The sequence below is a fragment of the Cricetulus griseus genome, chromosome 2 (genome assembly GCF_003668045.3).
Source record: "Cricetulus griseus strain 17A/GY chromosome 2, alternate assembly CriGri-PICRH-1.0, whole genome shotgun sequence".
NCBI lineage: Eukaryota > Metazoa > Chordata > Mammalia > Rodentia > Cricetidae > Cricetulus > Cricetulus griseus.
The window spans coordinates 394,600,915-394,617,009 of NC_048595.1; the positions used below are offsets into that span (position 1 = coordinate 394,600,915).

The 16,095-nt window shown below is 45.9% G+C and overlaps 1 protein-coding gene across 3 annotated transcripts in view; it reads left to right on the forward strand.

Annotated features, from left to right (window-relative positions):
• The window catches only part of Pfkm (phosphofructokinase, muscle), a 38,737-nt gene extending 23,010 nt beyond the window's left edge, over nucleotides 1-15,727 (forward strand). For all 3 annotated transcript variants that reach the window (XM_027396432.1, XM_027396433.2, XM_027396434.2), the window contains 21 exons: nucleotides 2,335-2,408; nucleotides 3,373-3,450; nucleotides 4,845-5,034; nucleotides 5,251-5,416; nucleotides 5,496-5,540; nucleotides 5,936-6,044; nucleotides 6,164-6,259; nucleotides 6,487-6,579; nucleotides 7,040-7,165; nucleotides 8,532-8,596; nucleotides 9,087-9,150; nucleotides 9,835-9,984; nucleotides 10,381-10,451; nucleotides 10,953-11,040; nucleotides 11,119-11,271; nucleotides 11,694-11,858; nucleotides 12,859-12,920; nucleotides 13,125-13,236; nucleotides 14,692-14,791; nucleotides 14,873-14,978; nucleotides 15,204-15,727. In XM_027396432.1, the coding sequence (XP_027252233.1) occupies nucleotides 2,335-2,408; nucleotides 3,373-3,450; nucleotides 4,845-5,034; nucleotides 5,251-5,416; nucleotides 5,496-5,540; nucleotides 5,936-6,044; nucleotides 6,164-6,259; nucleotides 6,487-6,579; nucleotides 7,040-7,165; nucleotides 8,532-8,596; nucleotides 9,087-9,150; nucleotides 9,835-9,984; nucleotides 10,381-10,451; nucleotides 10,953-11,040; nucleotides 11,119-11,271; nucleotides 11,694-11,858; nucleotides 12,859-12,920; nucleotides 13,125-13,236; nucleotides 14,692-14,791; nucleotides 14,873-14,978; nucleotides 15,204-15,348 (2,258 nt within the window). In that variant the 3' untranslated portion in view covers nucleotides 15,349-15,727. The remainder of the gene's footprint in view (nucleotides 1-2,334; nucleotides 2,409-3,372; nucleotides 3,451-4,844; nucleotides 5,035-5,250; nucleotides 5,417-5,495; nucleotides 5,541-5,935; nucleotides 6,045-6,163; nucleotides 6,260-6,486; nucleotides 6,580-7,039; nucleotides 7,166-8,531; nucleotides 8,597-9,086; nucleotides 9,151-9,834; nucleotides 9,985-10,380; nucleotides 10,452-10,952; nucleotides 11,041-11,118; nucleotides 11,272-11,693; nucleotides 11,859-12,858; nucleotides 12,921-13,124; nucleotides 13,237-14,691; nucleotides 14,792-14,872; nucleotides 14,979-15,203) is intronic.
• The last annotated feature ends 368 nt before the right edge of the window (nucleotides 15,728-16,095 follow it).

Consider the following 16,095-nt stretch of genomic DNA (forward strand, 5'->3'; position numbering starts at 1 on the left):
GTTGCTAAGCCCTGCTTCTTCTTGTATCTCTCTTCCTACTGTTCACTAGCAACCACAGTCACTTTTCCTCAGAGTTCAGCTCCTTGCCCTTTGCCTGTCTAATCATACACATTTTCTCTTCCAAGTTGGTGTGCATGTCCCACAAGGACTTTAATTTCAACACATCCTAATATGAACATACCCCCACCTTTCCAAACCAAAGCATGCCAGTTAAATGTCCAGTTAATGGCACTTCAGTTTACCCTTTGCCTAGCCAAAGGGGGGCACCTCTTTCTTCAGGGTGTGAAATCTAATCACCTTGCTCTTTGGATCCAAGTCCCTTTCTTTGTTCTGTTTCTTTGTTCTAAGTGTCTCTGTAAACTATCTCTTTTGTCCCACGTGCCCCTTTCCAGTGAGGCCTCTTCATGTCTTATCTAGGAGGCCAGAAGGCCCCCTATTCCCAGTGATCCCTCTGCCCAGCTGCCTGTCACCCTGCTGCTAGAGCTCTTCTGATATGCAATGCAAATCTTATCATGTCTCTCAACTCTTGAAATTCTTAGAGATTCTTGATTATCTGTAACTATTTTTGTGCATGAGAGGAGTCAAGAACACCTTTAAAAATTATGAATGATGTGGACCTCCTCCCAGAAGGAATGTTATGACCATAAAACTTTGATAGAGTTTTATGGGGTTTATGGACCTGCTGAAACTGATCACACATCCATGGATCCCCAGTTAAACCCAGTTGTACAGAATAAAAATCAGACTTCCTCAAATGGCAGACGGGCACCTCCCCTCCTGTAGTGTTATCTCTCACCACTTTCTATTCTGCTTTCTACACTTTACAATACTGAATTACTTGAAGTTATTTCTGGGCCCTCACACCTTTCTGCAATTTTTCCTGCCTAGAAGGGTCTTCCTCAATTGTCTATCTGACAAAAAGAACAGGAAATGGTGTTCTAGGTTTCAGGACAAATGCTGCATTTTGGGACCACTCCCGACAAGCTTAGATGTTCCTGTTCAGATTGTGCTTTTACATCCCTCTCCCTTAGGGGTCATTTTCCCATACTGTAATTGTTTACATCTTGAGATGGTAGTTCCCAGACTGTATTGTTCCTGCTGTACCCTCAGCCCTCAGGACTCAGCACGTCAGGACCATGCTGTATGTTCTGTTCATCTTTGTTCGGGGCTGAATGGACCTGCAATCTGATTTGGAGTTAATAACTATATAATAGATACTATGTCGACATGCAAGGAGTGGGATGGAAGAAAGGAAAAGAAAAGGAAGACCTATTCTTATTTTATTCTAAGTAGCTCTGGATTGTCCAATAGTTTGTGATGGTTTTCAGTTTGGTGCAGCATGGATTCCAAGAGTAATGGCTTCCCTGTGTGTTTTCGGACTTACGAGCTTTTTCCAGGCAGGATTTAAGAATCATGTGATATATTTTGTGTTGAAACAGAAATATCTGAGAGTGTGGCTACAACAATTTTAGAAGCGGATTTATTTTGTTTCTGAAATGTGCAAGCATTACCATGAACCCTGGTGATGTTACAAGGCAGGACAGTGGGGAGTACATGCCCCACCAATTCTCTCTACATACTTGTCACATTTCCTGGCACTGAGGGAGCTAGATAGTCACAACTGTGTGGCACACATAGGGATGTAAAAAACTCAAATGGTAGTTCAGTATGTGTGTGCGTGTCCTGAAAGAATCCACCATCCAGTAATAAACATATTTAGAAACAATCTGAATTCCATTAGATCACTTACCCATAGAAAAGTCATGTTTTCCCATGAACAGTCTCCTAAAGCTAGATGTCTCTATTCAGTATAGAAAGTAAGGGAAACCTAGTGAAACTGCTGAGGTTAGCAGGCAAGTAATAGCAGTCTAGAGGGCTACTGTGGACATATGAGGACTTAGGTTCAAATTTGAACTTTGTAGGGTATTAGTCTTATGACCTCGACAACTTTGAGCTTCCATTTTGAAATATCTTTAGGCTACTGGCGGGGGTTGGGGGGGATGGGGGATTCTAGTGGTATGTGACTTACTAAACACATTTGAGAAAATGCTTGCTTTATCACTGTCATTTATTCTCAGGATGCCCTGGCAGGAAAAGGTCTGGGAAGGTCAAGGTTTAGGGGCTGGAGGGGAAGTGGATGGGGTGTCTGGAGCTCCATTAGCATTGGATGCAATCACTGAAACTGGGGACAGCAGAAAACTTGGGGGAGAAGAGTCGAGATTCAGAGCAAACCCTAACCACAGGACTAACTCCAGTCTTTAGCCAGACATAACTGCTATACATTCCAGAGTTGAGCTTCTTCAGAGTGACCTGTCTCTGACTTTCTCCTCACAGGTATGAATGCTGCTGTCAGGGCAGTGATTCGAGTTGGTATCTTTACTGGGGCCCGTGTCTTCTTTGTCCATGAGGTTGGTTTTTACTTTGTTCTCTGCCATTTCTCTGTTCTCTGCCTAATCTGCCTCCCACCCTCTTCCCACCTTCTCTTCTTCACCTCCTAGTTGCATTGCTGTTTTCTTTTCCTTGGCTCTCTGTCTGTCTCGCTGAATCATTCCTTCCCACTTCTGATCTCTGCAAACTGGGGCTTCACGTTGCCTGTTGAATTTAAAAGAAGAAACTCACAGAGAAAGAACTGAGATGTGATGTCTTTTCCAGCAAGTTTTGTAGAATTAAGGGTAGAGCCCCAAGGGAGGCAGAGTCTTGCTGTGTTTCTGAATTTTCCAAGCTTTCTGAGGTTCCAGCTCCTTCTTGGCTCCCTTTGCTCAGTCTCTCTCATGCTTCACCCACTCTTCCCATACAGTCTGTTTGCCCTTCTGCCAAGTTTGGTGGTTTTATAATAAGTCCTGTTTCTTTCCTCCCTTCCTCCATCCTCCTTTCCCTTAGGCTATCAAAACTAGCTATCCTCTAGTTCTCCTGGGAAATATCTTGGAGGAAATAGGATGAGGGGGGAAAAGGAATTAAGATGGAATGGTATTTCGATATTTCAAGAAAGGGAGAGAGCCAAGCATGGTAGCACATGACTTTGATCCCAGAACTCTGGAGGCAGAGGCAGGTTGACTGATACCTGTGAGTTGGAAGCCAGCCTGGTTCACAGAATGAGTTCAAGGCCAGCTAGAGCTATACAGTGAGACCCTGTGTCAAAGAAAAGAAAAGAAAAGAAAAAAAAAGAAAAGAAAAGAGCAAGAGAAGCTAGAACATCAAAAATTTGACATGTCCCTCCTTGGACTGATCTACTAAATACAACATTCTCATGAGCATCCAGGGGTCACTATTGGGAGGGTGTGGCTTGAACCTCCTCCTAGGGAAGCTGTCTTAGTCTTGGCCATCTAGAGGATCTTAATGGAAGCTTAATGGATATACTGCTCCTCCCCTCAGGGTTACCAAGGCCTGGTGGATGGTGGCGAGCACATCAGGGAGGCCACCTGGGAGAGCGTTTCCATGATACTTCAGCTGGTATGTCTCAGACAATTCCTGTTCTATGTTTGTACTGTCCTTGTCTCATCCCACTCTGGTATCCCAGATTCCCTGCCACTTGGTTCAGTGTGAAGGGTTTCGGTGACAGAAGAGGCTTATATTTGCCCTTTACTCTTTGCATTTGAAAACATCATCCTGGCTTCTTGTGCAGTGGTGAGGGGGTGGGAAGTTGGTTCCAGGATGGCTTGCCCTTTATAGAAAGGTCATAGCAAGACTTCTGCAACTGGCACATCATGAGCAAGTCCCACTCTGGGGTCATGGGGAAAGTCTGGCCCTGAAAATAACCATAGAGGACCAAGGCCAATAGAGTTGAACTCAGCCAGCCCTCATGTGATAGAAATGTGACAGCCTGAAACTGGACTATTTAGGAACTTGAGACTGTCTTGCAGCATCTCAAAGAATCCCAGTGAAACTGGGTTTTCCTATCTATGACTATTCCATGTTAAGTGTTCTTCTAAGATGTGTTCACTCTGGGCTAGCTTAGAACTATAACCATTTGCTGATCTATTGAGAAATTTACAAATTATACTTGTGTCCCATTCTTTACCTAAGTCCACTAAAAATTCCATGGGAAGGCACTTATTATGTAGTGGTGTAGTGCAGTTTCCATACAGGCAATCATGCCCACCCCAAAGTGGCCTTTTGAATAAACAAACATTCTCTACTATTAGCCTAGAGTCATGGTGGGGGTGATCTTCAAGGACAGCATCTCACTGACAGGCCCAGGAGCATCTGTTGTTTATGAAAACTCATAAATCTACTTACCTCTTGGAGTATCTACAAGTCCCTGAGAAATTAAGATTTCCTACACACAGAGCAATTGTTCCCCCTGTGAATACCTGGATATTGTGGCTCCTGGGGCTAACCCCATAGATCCCAAGGGACTAAGGGGAACCAATTGGCCAATTGTCTGAGTAACCTTAGTTACCCAGTGTATTAGAGAGGAAGAGATACTATAAGCACATGGGGGTTAAAATCCTTAAAGTACTCTTTTTATAATCTAATAACGCCAGACACTAAGGAAAGTCCAGACTGAAGTCAGTGTGAACGATGCAAATAAAGCTAGAATAGACACTAACGTATATACAAAATCCCTTATTTTTGAAAATAATCACTTTGATGATAAAATATCCAAAGAAATAGTTATCTTAGTAGTCTCCTAATATGTGTGACAGGATATGGGCATGACACCATGATATCCAGCATCACTTTCTTTTCCTTTGTAAGGGACAAGTGACATAGAGATGTTGGGAACTTAAGGGAGAGGGGTGGTTATAGTGGTCTGTCACTGGGATGAATAAGGAAATCTTAGTTTGTTGAACTCAAAATCGGCCATGCCATCTGAAGACTTGAATTCTGCCTCTCCCCTAAAGGGAGGCACAGTGATTGGAAGTGCCCGATGCAAAGACTTTCGGGAGCGAGAAGGAAGACTCCGGGCTGCCCACAACCTGGTGAAGCTGGGAATCACCAATCTGTGTGTCATTGGAGGTGATGGCAGCCTCACTGGGGCTGACACTTTCCGTTCAGAGTGGAGTGACTTGTTGAATGACCTCCAGAAAGCTGGTGAGACATTTTCATCAGTATTGCTTTTCCTGTGATTGGGTGTGCATGCATGTGAGATATATATATATGTACTCTTAATTCATGTTAGAGAAAAATGTTAACTGCACACAAGCAAACAATCTTGGCCCTCTCTACCATTGCCTACAGTTAGTTTCTCTAGTAATCTGCTTTGTAGGTGTGAAAATTTCTCAGCTGGTGATTTGCTTCCCCTTACAGGGAAGATCACGGCTGAAGAGGCTACAAAGTCTAGCTACCTGAACATTGTGGGTCTGGTTGGCTCAATCGACAATGACTTCTGTGGCACTGATATGACCATTGGTACTGACTCTGCCCTACACCGGATAGTGGAGATCGTAGACGCCATCACCACCACTGCTCAGAGGTAAAAGCACCCAGGAGGGAGTCAATAGAGGGGAGGGAGGCAGGGACATGCAGACTGAAAACCCATCTTTCTCTTGCAGCCACCAGAGGACTTTTGTGTTAGAAGTGATGGGCCGTCACTGTGGGTAAGATCCCCATCCTGACCCCTGTATTGCACAGACCTAGAGATGGCCCTTCCCTCTTCCCAGAGTCCTGTGGAGTGTGGAAGTGTGTATGGTCTACACAACGTGACCCTCTTCCCCTGCCTCTGCACTATTCCCCCCTACTTATATGTGCATATGGGCCATGCTCAGGTACACATGAGAGGATGGGCAGCCTCTGAGCTGGGAATCCAGTACGGTGGGGGTGATCTTCAAGGACAGCATCTCACTGACAGGCCTAGTGCTCATTTGCCTCAAGAATGAAATGCAGGGTCCCTGTATCTTTCATCAGCTACGGGGACTAAGAGATCTCGCTGGGTGTGATGAGGCTATTTTGGAATATAAAGGTTCCTAGTCTATGCTTGTGGCTCTCATCTCAGATACCTGGCCCTCGTCACCTCTCTGTCCTGTGGGGCCGATTGGGTTTTTATTCCTGAATGTCCACCAGATGATGACTGGGAGGAACACCTTTGTCGTCGGCTCACTGAGGTATCACCATTTTATCTTGCCCTTGGGAGGAAAAAAATCCTCACCTTATTTTATGGGTGATCCATTTTCTACCCATCAGTTTAATTTTATTAACCACTTTCTCACCTGTTCTTGCCCAGACAAGGACCCGTGGTTCTCGTCTCAACATCATCATTGTTGCTGAGGGTGCAATCGACAAGAATGGAAAACCAATCACCTCAGAAGACATCAAGAATGTTAGTGTAAAACTCTGTCTCCCAGCATGCTTGGCTATTCCCTTGGTGGCTTCTGGGTCTTTACACTGCATCTCTTCCTGGTCCTTCTGTACAGCTTCTCCCAAAGCATATGCCCTTATTTTCCTCCAGTAGGAACCATCACAGAACATTATCATCATAGTTTACCTTAAGTAAGCTGTTATTTATTTTCTCCCTTTGTCTTTGTGTTTCTTTCTTGGATCTTTTAGCTGGTTGTAAAGCGTCTTGGATATGACACCAGGGTCACTGTTTTGGGACATGTGCAGCGTGGTGGGACACCATCAGCCTTTGATCGGATTCTGGTAAGTCACAGGATTCAGTGGTTCCTGTTTCTTAGAACCTCCAGGCCTGCTGTCCTGATTCTATGGGGCTTATATCATCAGCCATGTTATCCACCCACCAGCCTCTAGGCCACAGTGGTCTTTATTCCCATAAACAAAGATGATGACAGGCATTAGCACCCCTAGTTATGAGGATCACTGTCTTCAAGCTCTAAACATCAATGAAGCTACTGGGCTCTAACCTCAGTTTATCATTCTTACCCTCTTCCACTTGGAAGAAAGGCAATCTACTTCTTTAGCAGTAAGAAGAGAATATTGCTAAATTCCCATAATCTATTGATCACAATGTGATGTGTATACACTTCTCTGGAACCAAGTACTATCTTTAGCGTTCTGATAAGAAAAGCGCAGAGAGACATCAAACTTTAGATGAGATCTTAGAAAGGTCTAAGCAAATTCTTTGTTCCATGGGCTCCTTCAGGGCAGCAGGATGGGTGTAGAAGCAGTGATGGCACTTTTGGAGGGGACCCCAGACACCCCAGCGTGTGTGGTGAGCCTCTCTGGTAACCAGGCAGTGCGCCTGCCCCTCATGGAGTGTGTCCAAGTGGTAAGTGATGACCCCCATTTTGTGCCTTAGCAGTCTTATACCCTTTCCTGGGAGCTCAAGGGAGGCATGAGATCAACTTCTATGGTCCCAGTAGAGAAAAAGATGGAAAGGCAGGATGGTGGAGGAGGAGACATAAAGGAAAAGGACACAGTGGACTGCAAAACAAGAGCTGTAACCACCACTCAGCATCAGTTTCCTCAGCTGTAGCCTTCCGAAGGAAGATGGAAGGTCCATATACTACTGCCTAATATTTTTTTGGGGGGGTGGGGTTTTGAGACAGGGTTTCTCTGTGTAGCTTTGGAGCCTATCCTGGCACTCGCTCTGGAGACCAGGCTGGCCTCAAACTCACAGAGATCCGCCTGCCTCTGCCTCCCGAATGCTGGGATTAAAGGCGAGTGCCACCAATGCCCGGCTTACTGCCTAATATTTTATAAGCACCAACCTCAAACCCTTTTCATGTAGTTATGTAACAGGGACACAAAGTCAGTGTCCCTCCTAATAATACTAAGACTCGGGGAATGCTACTTATTAACTTCTAGCCAGTTACCTCTTATTTCCATATGACATCTCTCTTAAAAGTGTTCCTCTAAATCAACATAGGGTAGCCACTGCCCACCTCCAGGGTGATAAAGACTGGAGAAAAGCTGTGATGCATTGACATAGTACCTGGAAAATGTTGGGTTCTCTAGGGTAGCCATTCCTTTGATGCCACAATATGAATACAGTGGCTGATTACTGAACTAGAATGTTGGTCCTGATTGTTGGGGCTGCCTGAATTTCCCCCATTTTGGGGCCTGCTTTTCTCTGAGACTTGAGAAACCCGATAACCTGCAGCCATGTTTGAGACTGCACTTCCAAGGCTGAGTAGTTCTTCTTCTTCTTTTTTTTTTTTATTAGTTCAAGTTAGGGAACAAGCTTGTTTCACATGTAAGTCCCTTCTCCCTCTCCCTCTCCTCACCCCCATCCCTCCTCCCCCACCCCCAACCTACTCCCTACCCCATCCACCCACCACTCCCCAGCCAAGGCTGAGTAGAAAGCAGCCATTGAGGAGCACACGGTGGGGACCCTTCTCACCTGGTAGAACCTCTTCATTGTTCAGTAGTCCCAAGACTGGGTGGGAACCTGATCGTAGGTGGGAAAAGGTTCTGTCACCTGTGAGCACTTCTCTACCCTGCCAAGGATTTTAATTTAGTCCCTCTTTTGCTGCTCATTACTCAGAAAAATTAAGAAGAAATAAAGATGCTTCTGAGATAGTTTGGGGGACATGGAAAAGGTGGGTGTGTTGATGAGCAGGATCCCAAAAAAGGAGATTTGGTTATGCAAATCATGCCTTGGAATTGTGACTGTTGCTGTGTCCCTCCCTTAGACCAAAGATGTGACCAAGGCTATGGATGAGAAGAGATTCGATGAAGCCATGAAGCTGAGAGGCCGGTGAGAAAATGACCAGAAACTGGCTAATTATAGCAACCAGATAACAGAATGAAGCCAAAGATCTGTGTCACTCTAAGCCCCAGACATAAGCTGCCTTTTCAGATTGTTGTCTGCAACAGTCTCTTCCCCAAGGAAATCAGTTACAAGGTGCCCAAGAGGCTCAGTTCATTCAGGGATGCCCTCCTTGGAAAGAGCTTTTCATTCTAGTCTGTTATTTCTAGATGGGGCCCTCAGTTAGGTTCTGGGTATCTCTAAGCAAGGAACTGTCCCATTTGCTGAGCACAGCACCTGGGACAAAAATGCTTGGGGAGTGTTGACGCATGAATAGCCCTCTGGCAAGCAAGCCTCTTCCTAGTCCCTGCTCTGCCTGGTTAGTTCCTCATTGGTTTACTCTGGAAATTCATTGAGACCCAACTCCTGACCCCGATTCCTGTGGCTGCTTGCCATAGGAGTGGCCTGAGACAGCCTGTTCTCTTTGTACTTTTTATAGGAGCTTCATGAACAACTGGGAGGTGTACAAGCTTCTAGCTCATGTCAGACCCCCAGTCTCTAAGGTACTGGCAATTTCCCCTTCCTGCTCAGTTTCTCTTCATGAAGTGCTACCCACACAACTTAGCCTTGCCATATCCTTGTCCCCACTGTTCTTCAGTACTGTAACCCTGACCCTGTGTGATGACTCTCTGTGATTTCACTTGTCCTGGCTAGAGAACCCAAGACTCACACACCGTTCAGGGTTGGCAAAAGTGCACGAAGAAGTAGGAAAGAGGGCTTTGACCCTGTGGGTGTAACCACACCCAGATCTACCTCAGTGCCTGTTCCCTTGAAAGAGCGGTTCTCAGTGTTTATTATTTATCAGAATTGTCTGGGATGCTTATGAGGTAGGCAGATTCCTGGGCCCTTCCCTCAGCAGAGAGATGTGAAGCAGCAGACAGAAATGTGCTGTTCAATAAGCTCCTCAGGTGGATCAGGATGCAAGTGGCCCAAGGACCACATTTTGGAAAGCATTGTCCTTTGAGGTCTTCTGTCTGTTACATAATGATGATATGGGCTTTATGTGCTTTATGTGGTAAAGAATTTTGTTTCTATAGGACAAAGTAGCAGGCTGTGTACTGGATTTCCCTGGGGGAGTGATGTGTATTGTCACACATACTTTAGTAACTCAAAGTTCTGCTTCTCTTGGTGATCTCCTGTCTGGGGGTGTTTCTCTCTTCATTTACTGCTGGCTTCTTTCTGAACAGGGTGGGTTGCACACAGTGGCTGTGATGAATGTGGGGGCCCCAGCTGCAGGCATGAACGCTGCGGTCCGCTCTACTGTGAGGATTGGCCTTATCCAGGGCAACCGAGTGCTGGTTGTACATGATGGCTTTGAGGGTCTGGCCAAAGGTCAGGTACGAAAACACAAAGAAGGACAACACATGCAGTATGGGGCCAGGGAAAGTCAGTGTAGGGAAGGTCTGTCCATTGTCTCTGCTTCCTTGTCTCCCTAACATCTCTCCAGGGAGCATAGTTAATTTTAGGGTAATAGGAACAAACCTTTCCAAACATCATGTCTTATTTATTTCTCTGACCCAGAGCTCAGCACAGTGTCTACCATCATAGGTGCTTATTATTCCCAGATGAGTCAGAAGGATGGAAGAAGTTCAGTGCGGGCAAAAGCCAGGAGCTGGGTCAGCTTCCAACCAAGGGGTACTTTGTAGGGTTAGAGCTCAGGAAGTGGCCTCGGTCACACATGGGTTTCCTGGCACTCTGGCCATGTTGTAGACCTGTGTGGCCTTTCCCTGCAGATTGAAGAAGCTGGCTGGAGCTATGTTGGTGGCTGGACAGGTCAAGGTGGTTCCAAACTTGGTACTAAAAGGTAAATGGTATTTTGGGAGCACCCTCTCCCAGTTACCCTTTCAAGATGTTTTTGAATATGAGCATTAATCCATTAGGTTAGGGCCTCTATCTACTGCTCTGAAAACTCTGAGTGTCTTCAGTGAGGACAGACAGACCCAGCCACACATCATATAGCAGATCTGAGCACTAAAGATCCACTGTGTACTCTAGAATGGTGAGAGAGAATGGGGCCACAGGTCCAGACACAAAAAAAAAAAAAAAAAAAACACTTTCATATTCCATTTCTGTTTGGTTTTCTGAGACAGAGTTTCTCTCTGTGTAACTTTGGAGCCTGTCCTGGAACTCACTCAGTAGACCAGGCTGGCCTCAAACTCCCGCCTGACCCTGCCTCCCAAGTACTCAGATTAAAGGTGTGTGCTACCACACCCGCTCACCTTCTAATTCTTAACTTTTCTCTCCTTCTATCTTGCTTTCTCACCCCCAATTTCCTACTCCCTGCTCCTTGCCACTGGCCAACTAGGACTCTGCCCAAGAAGAACTTGGAACAGATCAGTGCCAATATAACTAAGTTTAACATTCAGGGTCTTGTCATCATTGGGGGCTTTGAGGTGAGTATCCCACTATCCCCTCTTCTCCCCCTCCCTATTTGCCTTTCTTCTCATGTCTGTACCTGCTGCTCCTTTTAGGCTTACACAGGGGGCTTGGAGCTGATGGAGGGCAGGAAACAATTTGATGAGCTCTGCATCCCATTTGTGGTCATTCCTGCCACGGTTTCCAATAACGTCCCTGGATCAGACTTCAGCATTGGGGCTGACACAGCACTAAACACCATCTGCACGGTGAGCACCTGCCATAACCTCTCATCCCAGTTAGCATGATTATTGTTCTGGTCTTGAAAGTGAGGGTTTTGTTGTTGTTGTTGTTGTTGTTTTTAATAAATAGCAGTGTTTGGGAACGGCATTTGTGCTGGTATTCATTTTTCTCACCTAGAAACATATCACTGTTGCCAAAGGGCCTGTTTTGTTATGTCCTCTGAAGTTATACAGTTTAATATCCCTATTCTGAACACCATTAAAGATGAGTATGGCTTTCTTCCCAAGAGAGTCCTCTAATGCAGTGCCCTCTTTGAATGCAGGACCTTGGTGAGGTCCAGGGGTCTCACTGGCCTAGACGGATATGGTTCTGGATTAAGTTGAATTAATGAAAGCTGAAGAAGAATAAAGATCTGATCCTACCTTTCTGTGGCCTGTTATCTTTATAGACTTGTGACCGGATTAAGCAGTCTGCGGCGGGCACCAAGCGTCGGGTATTTATCATCGAGACCATGGGTGGCTACTGTGGCTATCTGGCCACCATGGCAGGACTAGCAGCTGGGGCTGATGCTGCCTACATTTTTGAGGAGCCCTTCACCATTCGAGATCTACAGGTAGATGGTCACTAGAGTCTTCTAGATGTCTCTCTCCTATTCCAGTCTATCTTCCCAAGTGTTCCTAGAGTAACCAGAACTATGGGAGTTCTAGGGGAGGGTGGAGCTGATGGGCCCAGCCCCATGAGGACTAGAAGGGCTCCTTGCAAGTTCTCCAGGACTGTCTCACATATATGACCATTGCTACTATTTTGGGATTGCATTTTGTCAGGTAGCATGCTGCTGTGCCCTTTGGTGGTGTTTGTATTTTATGTTCACAACAGGCATGTACAGCTATTGCTCCCATATTATAGGTGAGATAGATTTAGAGGCTTCAAACTCATAAGACAGCAGAAGTTTAAATGCTTGAGAAATTCATGATCTCTTATCCTCAGATTTCTCTTGCTGCCTTTCCAGTTCTGAGGGAAATATCCTTTTACCTCTGGCCAGAACCCATCTCATATTTCACAGAGGGATCAAATTATCATTATTCTTCCAGTTTTAAGTTCAGTGGAAGAGAAGAAAGCTACAAATTGGAGATTTAGAGACAGGTTAGGGGGACTCCCAGCTCAGGATCCCAGCCAGTCCCAGCCAAGAGCAGAGAGTGGTAGTCTTGTTCTCATGCTCATCTCAAAGCTCAAATGAGGGTACACATTCCCAACAGCTGAACCACTGCTTTACATACATGCAACATGTGTCAAAAGTGTAAAAACACAGGCAGTGAGCAGTCTCTTCTATGAGGGAAGTGGGGCCAGAAGCTCCTGGACAGAGGTGGGAGAGGGTGAATCATGGAAGCTTCTCTAATGCCCCCTCAGTTCTGCCTGTCTTGGTCTCGGTCTTTCTAAGCTCCATAGGCACTAAACTGCTTAAAGGACATAGACCCAGTTCAAGCCCAGCTTGTGAACAACTCTCTTCCATGCCCTCTTCCTTCTTAGAAAGGCTTGATATGGAAGAGGGACAAGGACATTTGTCCACCCTGATCAATCCCAGCTAAGCTTAGGATTCACTGTTTCATTTTTAGGCAAATGTCGAACATCTGGTGCAAAAGATGAAAACAACTGTGAAGAGAGGCTTGGTGTTAAGGTACCTTATTAACAGCTTGTTCCTAAATTAAGAAGAAACTAGTCAGTATGGCCCTAGTCCATTGATGGATCTGTGGTTGGGACAACTGAGGAATCTGATATAGAAGAGCATGGGGGTAGAGGAGCCTTGGGAGGAGGTAGAAGAGCCTAGGGAAGCAAAAGGCAGGGATGAAGGATGGACTCAGGCTTCTGGTTTCCCTGGCAGGAATGAGAAGTGCAATGAGAACTACACCACTGACTTCATTTTCAACCTGTACTCTGAGGAGGGAAAAGGCATCTTCGACAGCAGGAAAAACGTGCTTGGCCACATGCAACAGGTAGTGAGACGCCCCAGTCGTGCCTTCACTGCTACCCAGAGCCCCCAACAGCCAAACAAGCTCCCATCAGCTTTCCCAGAGCCCCCAACAGCCAAACAAGCTCCCATCAGCTTTCTCCAATCTTTTGGGGCCTCACTGTCACCATGGAACAAGGTTGGGTCATACATTAAAGCATCTTTATCTTAGAAGAAGCCTGTCTTGGTCAATGTTCTATTGCTGTGAAGAGAAGAGACACCATGCCCAAGGCAACTCTTAGGAAAGAAAGCATTTAATTAGGGCCTTGCTTGCAGTTTCTGAGGCTTAGTCCATTATCATCATGGCTGCACACATGGCAGCAGGCATGCACATGCTAGAGCAATAGCCGAGAGCTGCATCCTAGTCTGCAGGCAGAGGGGAGAGGGAGAGGGAGACAGAGAGAGAGATGAAAGGGAGGGAGAGAGGGGGCTCAGAGAGATGAAAGGGAGGGAGAGGACTGAAACCTCAAAGCCCACCTCCAGTGACAAACTCCCTCCAAAAAGGCTGCACCTTTTAATTCTTCTAATTTCAAATAGTACCACTCCCTGGTGATAGCACATTCTAGTATATGAGCCTATGGGGGGCATTCTTATTCAAACCACCACACAATCCCAGAGATGCAATCTATCCTCTTTGCTTAGGATATAGTTGCTCAACCTTGGTATCATTGCCATTGGGGAACGATTAGTTCTTTGCTGTGGGGGGCTTTTCTGTGCAATGTAGGAGCTCAGCAGTACTCCTGACCTCTACCTACTATAAGCCAGTCATATCTCCCCTTCACCCTCAGTTTGAACAGAGACACCCCCCAAACATGGCCAGATGGATCATGAGTTGAGAACCAGCGGTTCTGATAAGGAAAATGGGGTCTAGAGAGAAAAACATTTTCAGGGCCACTTACCAAACGTGAACTAGAGCTGAGTGAGCCTGGCTGATTTTCCCATCCACATCTTGCTTGGCCTTTCTTGAACCTAATGGATGAGTGTAGGCTTCCATCGCCACTAACTGGGCTTTAGGAGAAAGGCCTCACATGTCTACTACTAGTTCCAAATGGCCCCAGCTGATGCTGCTTAAGCACCAGTGTTTCTCTACCCACAAAGATTTCCCAGGATCTCAGGTTGCGGGAAGGTGCAGCCTCTGCAGGAATAGAGTGTTGTTATCCCTGTGTCCTTTTTTTTCCTCCTTCCTACTTGCTTGCTCTTAGTACACAGAAAAACTTCTCCAGAACTTCACTCCACAGTACTCTGAGATCCTACCTGGGACAGCTGGGTTGGACTACAGAGGACAAGGACACCTCCATAACAGTGATTATGGTGGCTGCCAAGCTAAACAGCTCACTTTGAGTCCCTGCAGTCTCAAACTGTCCTTTCCTGTTAATCTAGGAGCCATTCTTTCTGTACATTTAGATCTCTACACTTCCCTGTTTTCTGATTCTTCCCTCAGGGTGGAAGTCCGACTCCATTTGATAGGAATTTTGCCACTAAGATGGGTGCTAAGGCTATGAACTGGATGTCTGGGAAAATCAAAGAGAGCTACCGTAATGGTATGTGAGGTGGCAGGGTGAGCCCCTTCTCCAGAACTTCACTCCACAATTGAAAGACTAACTGACCATCCTTTATTCCAGGACGGATCTTTGCCAATACTCCAGACTCAGGTTGTGTTCTGGGGATGCGTAAGAGGACCCTGGTCTTTCAGCCAGTGACCGAGCTGAAGGACCAGACAGATTTTGAGTAAGTCATTACATTCTAGAATGGCTATCTCCCTATCACTAGCTACCAAGCCCTACTTTCCACAGCCTGTTAACTGCCTCTTAAGCTTTTCTTTTTGTACTAACTCACGCCTGTAGGTGCTCATGCCCTAAATGCAGCCTCTTTTGCCCAGCTTCTTCCCATAAGCCTTTGGTAGTTTGCTGGCATAGGATAAGGTCACATCACCATTATTTCATCTCTCTGTAGGCACCGGATCCCCAAAGAACAGTGGTGGCTGAAGCTGAGGCCAATCCTCAAAATCCTTGCCAAGTATGAGATTGATCTGGACACTTCTGACCACGCCCATCTGGAGCACATTTCTAGAAAGCGGTCTGGAGAAGCTGCCGTCTAGACCTCTTTGGAGGGAGAGAGTCTGATCATGGTCAGCTCATGCCCTGGTAGATCTAAGTCCCTGATTCCTCAGTGTGTTAGCCCCAGCCCTCTACCCTATTAGGTTTCCTTGTCCCTGCAACCTGGATCAGCTGTGGCCAGGAGTTGGGGGAGGGCAGTGAGTGAACCTCCCTCTAGGTAGCTGTCATTCCTTCTACCCCAGCTTCGTCTCTAACATAGGCTGGATTCCTCTAGTGCTACTGCTACATTTCAGCCACCCAGAGTTTTCCTAAAAATAAGCTTTATTTATTTCTTTGTGATAACAAAGAGTCTTAGATCCCTTTACTTTTACCACAGTGATGGAGTATAACTACACTAATAAATGCCAGCTTGTCACTGTGCTTTGGTGCTCTCCTTATTACTGACACAAGGGGGTTGTACTGATACCAGCCCCATGCCCCACACCTACCCAGACAGAACTCCTGGGAGAATAGCACATGTGATTGTCCTGTGCATTTCTGCTTGTTGAAGGTTTTTTATTGTATTTTTTCCAGCATCTCTTGATGTATAGTGTCCCAAACACACGGCATAGCCCATCTCCCACAAGTCCCTCTATTATCCTCTACAGTCATGATGATGTGCCTGTCTCCAAGCATGAAGTTATGGTTTACTTCTTGATCATTTATCCATTACCCAGACTCACTTTTTTCTTGCCATTCCACAATCTCTGCTCCTCAACTCAGCATTCTTCCTTTTTTCTTTCTTTTTT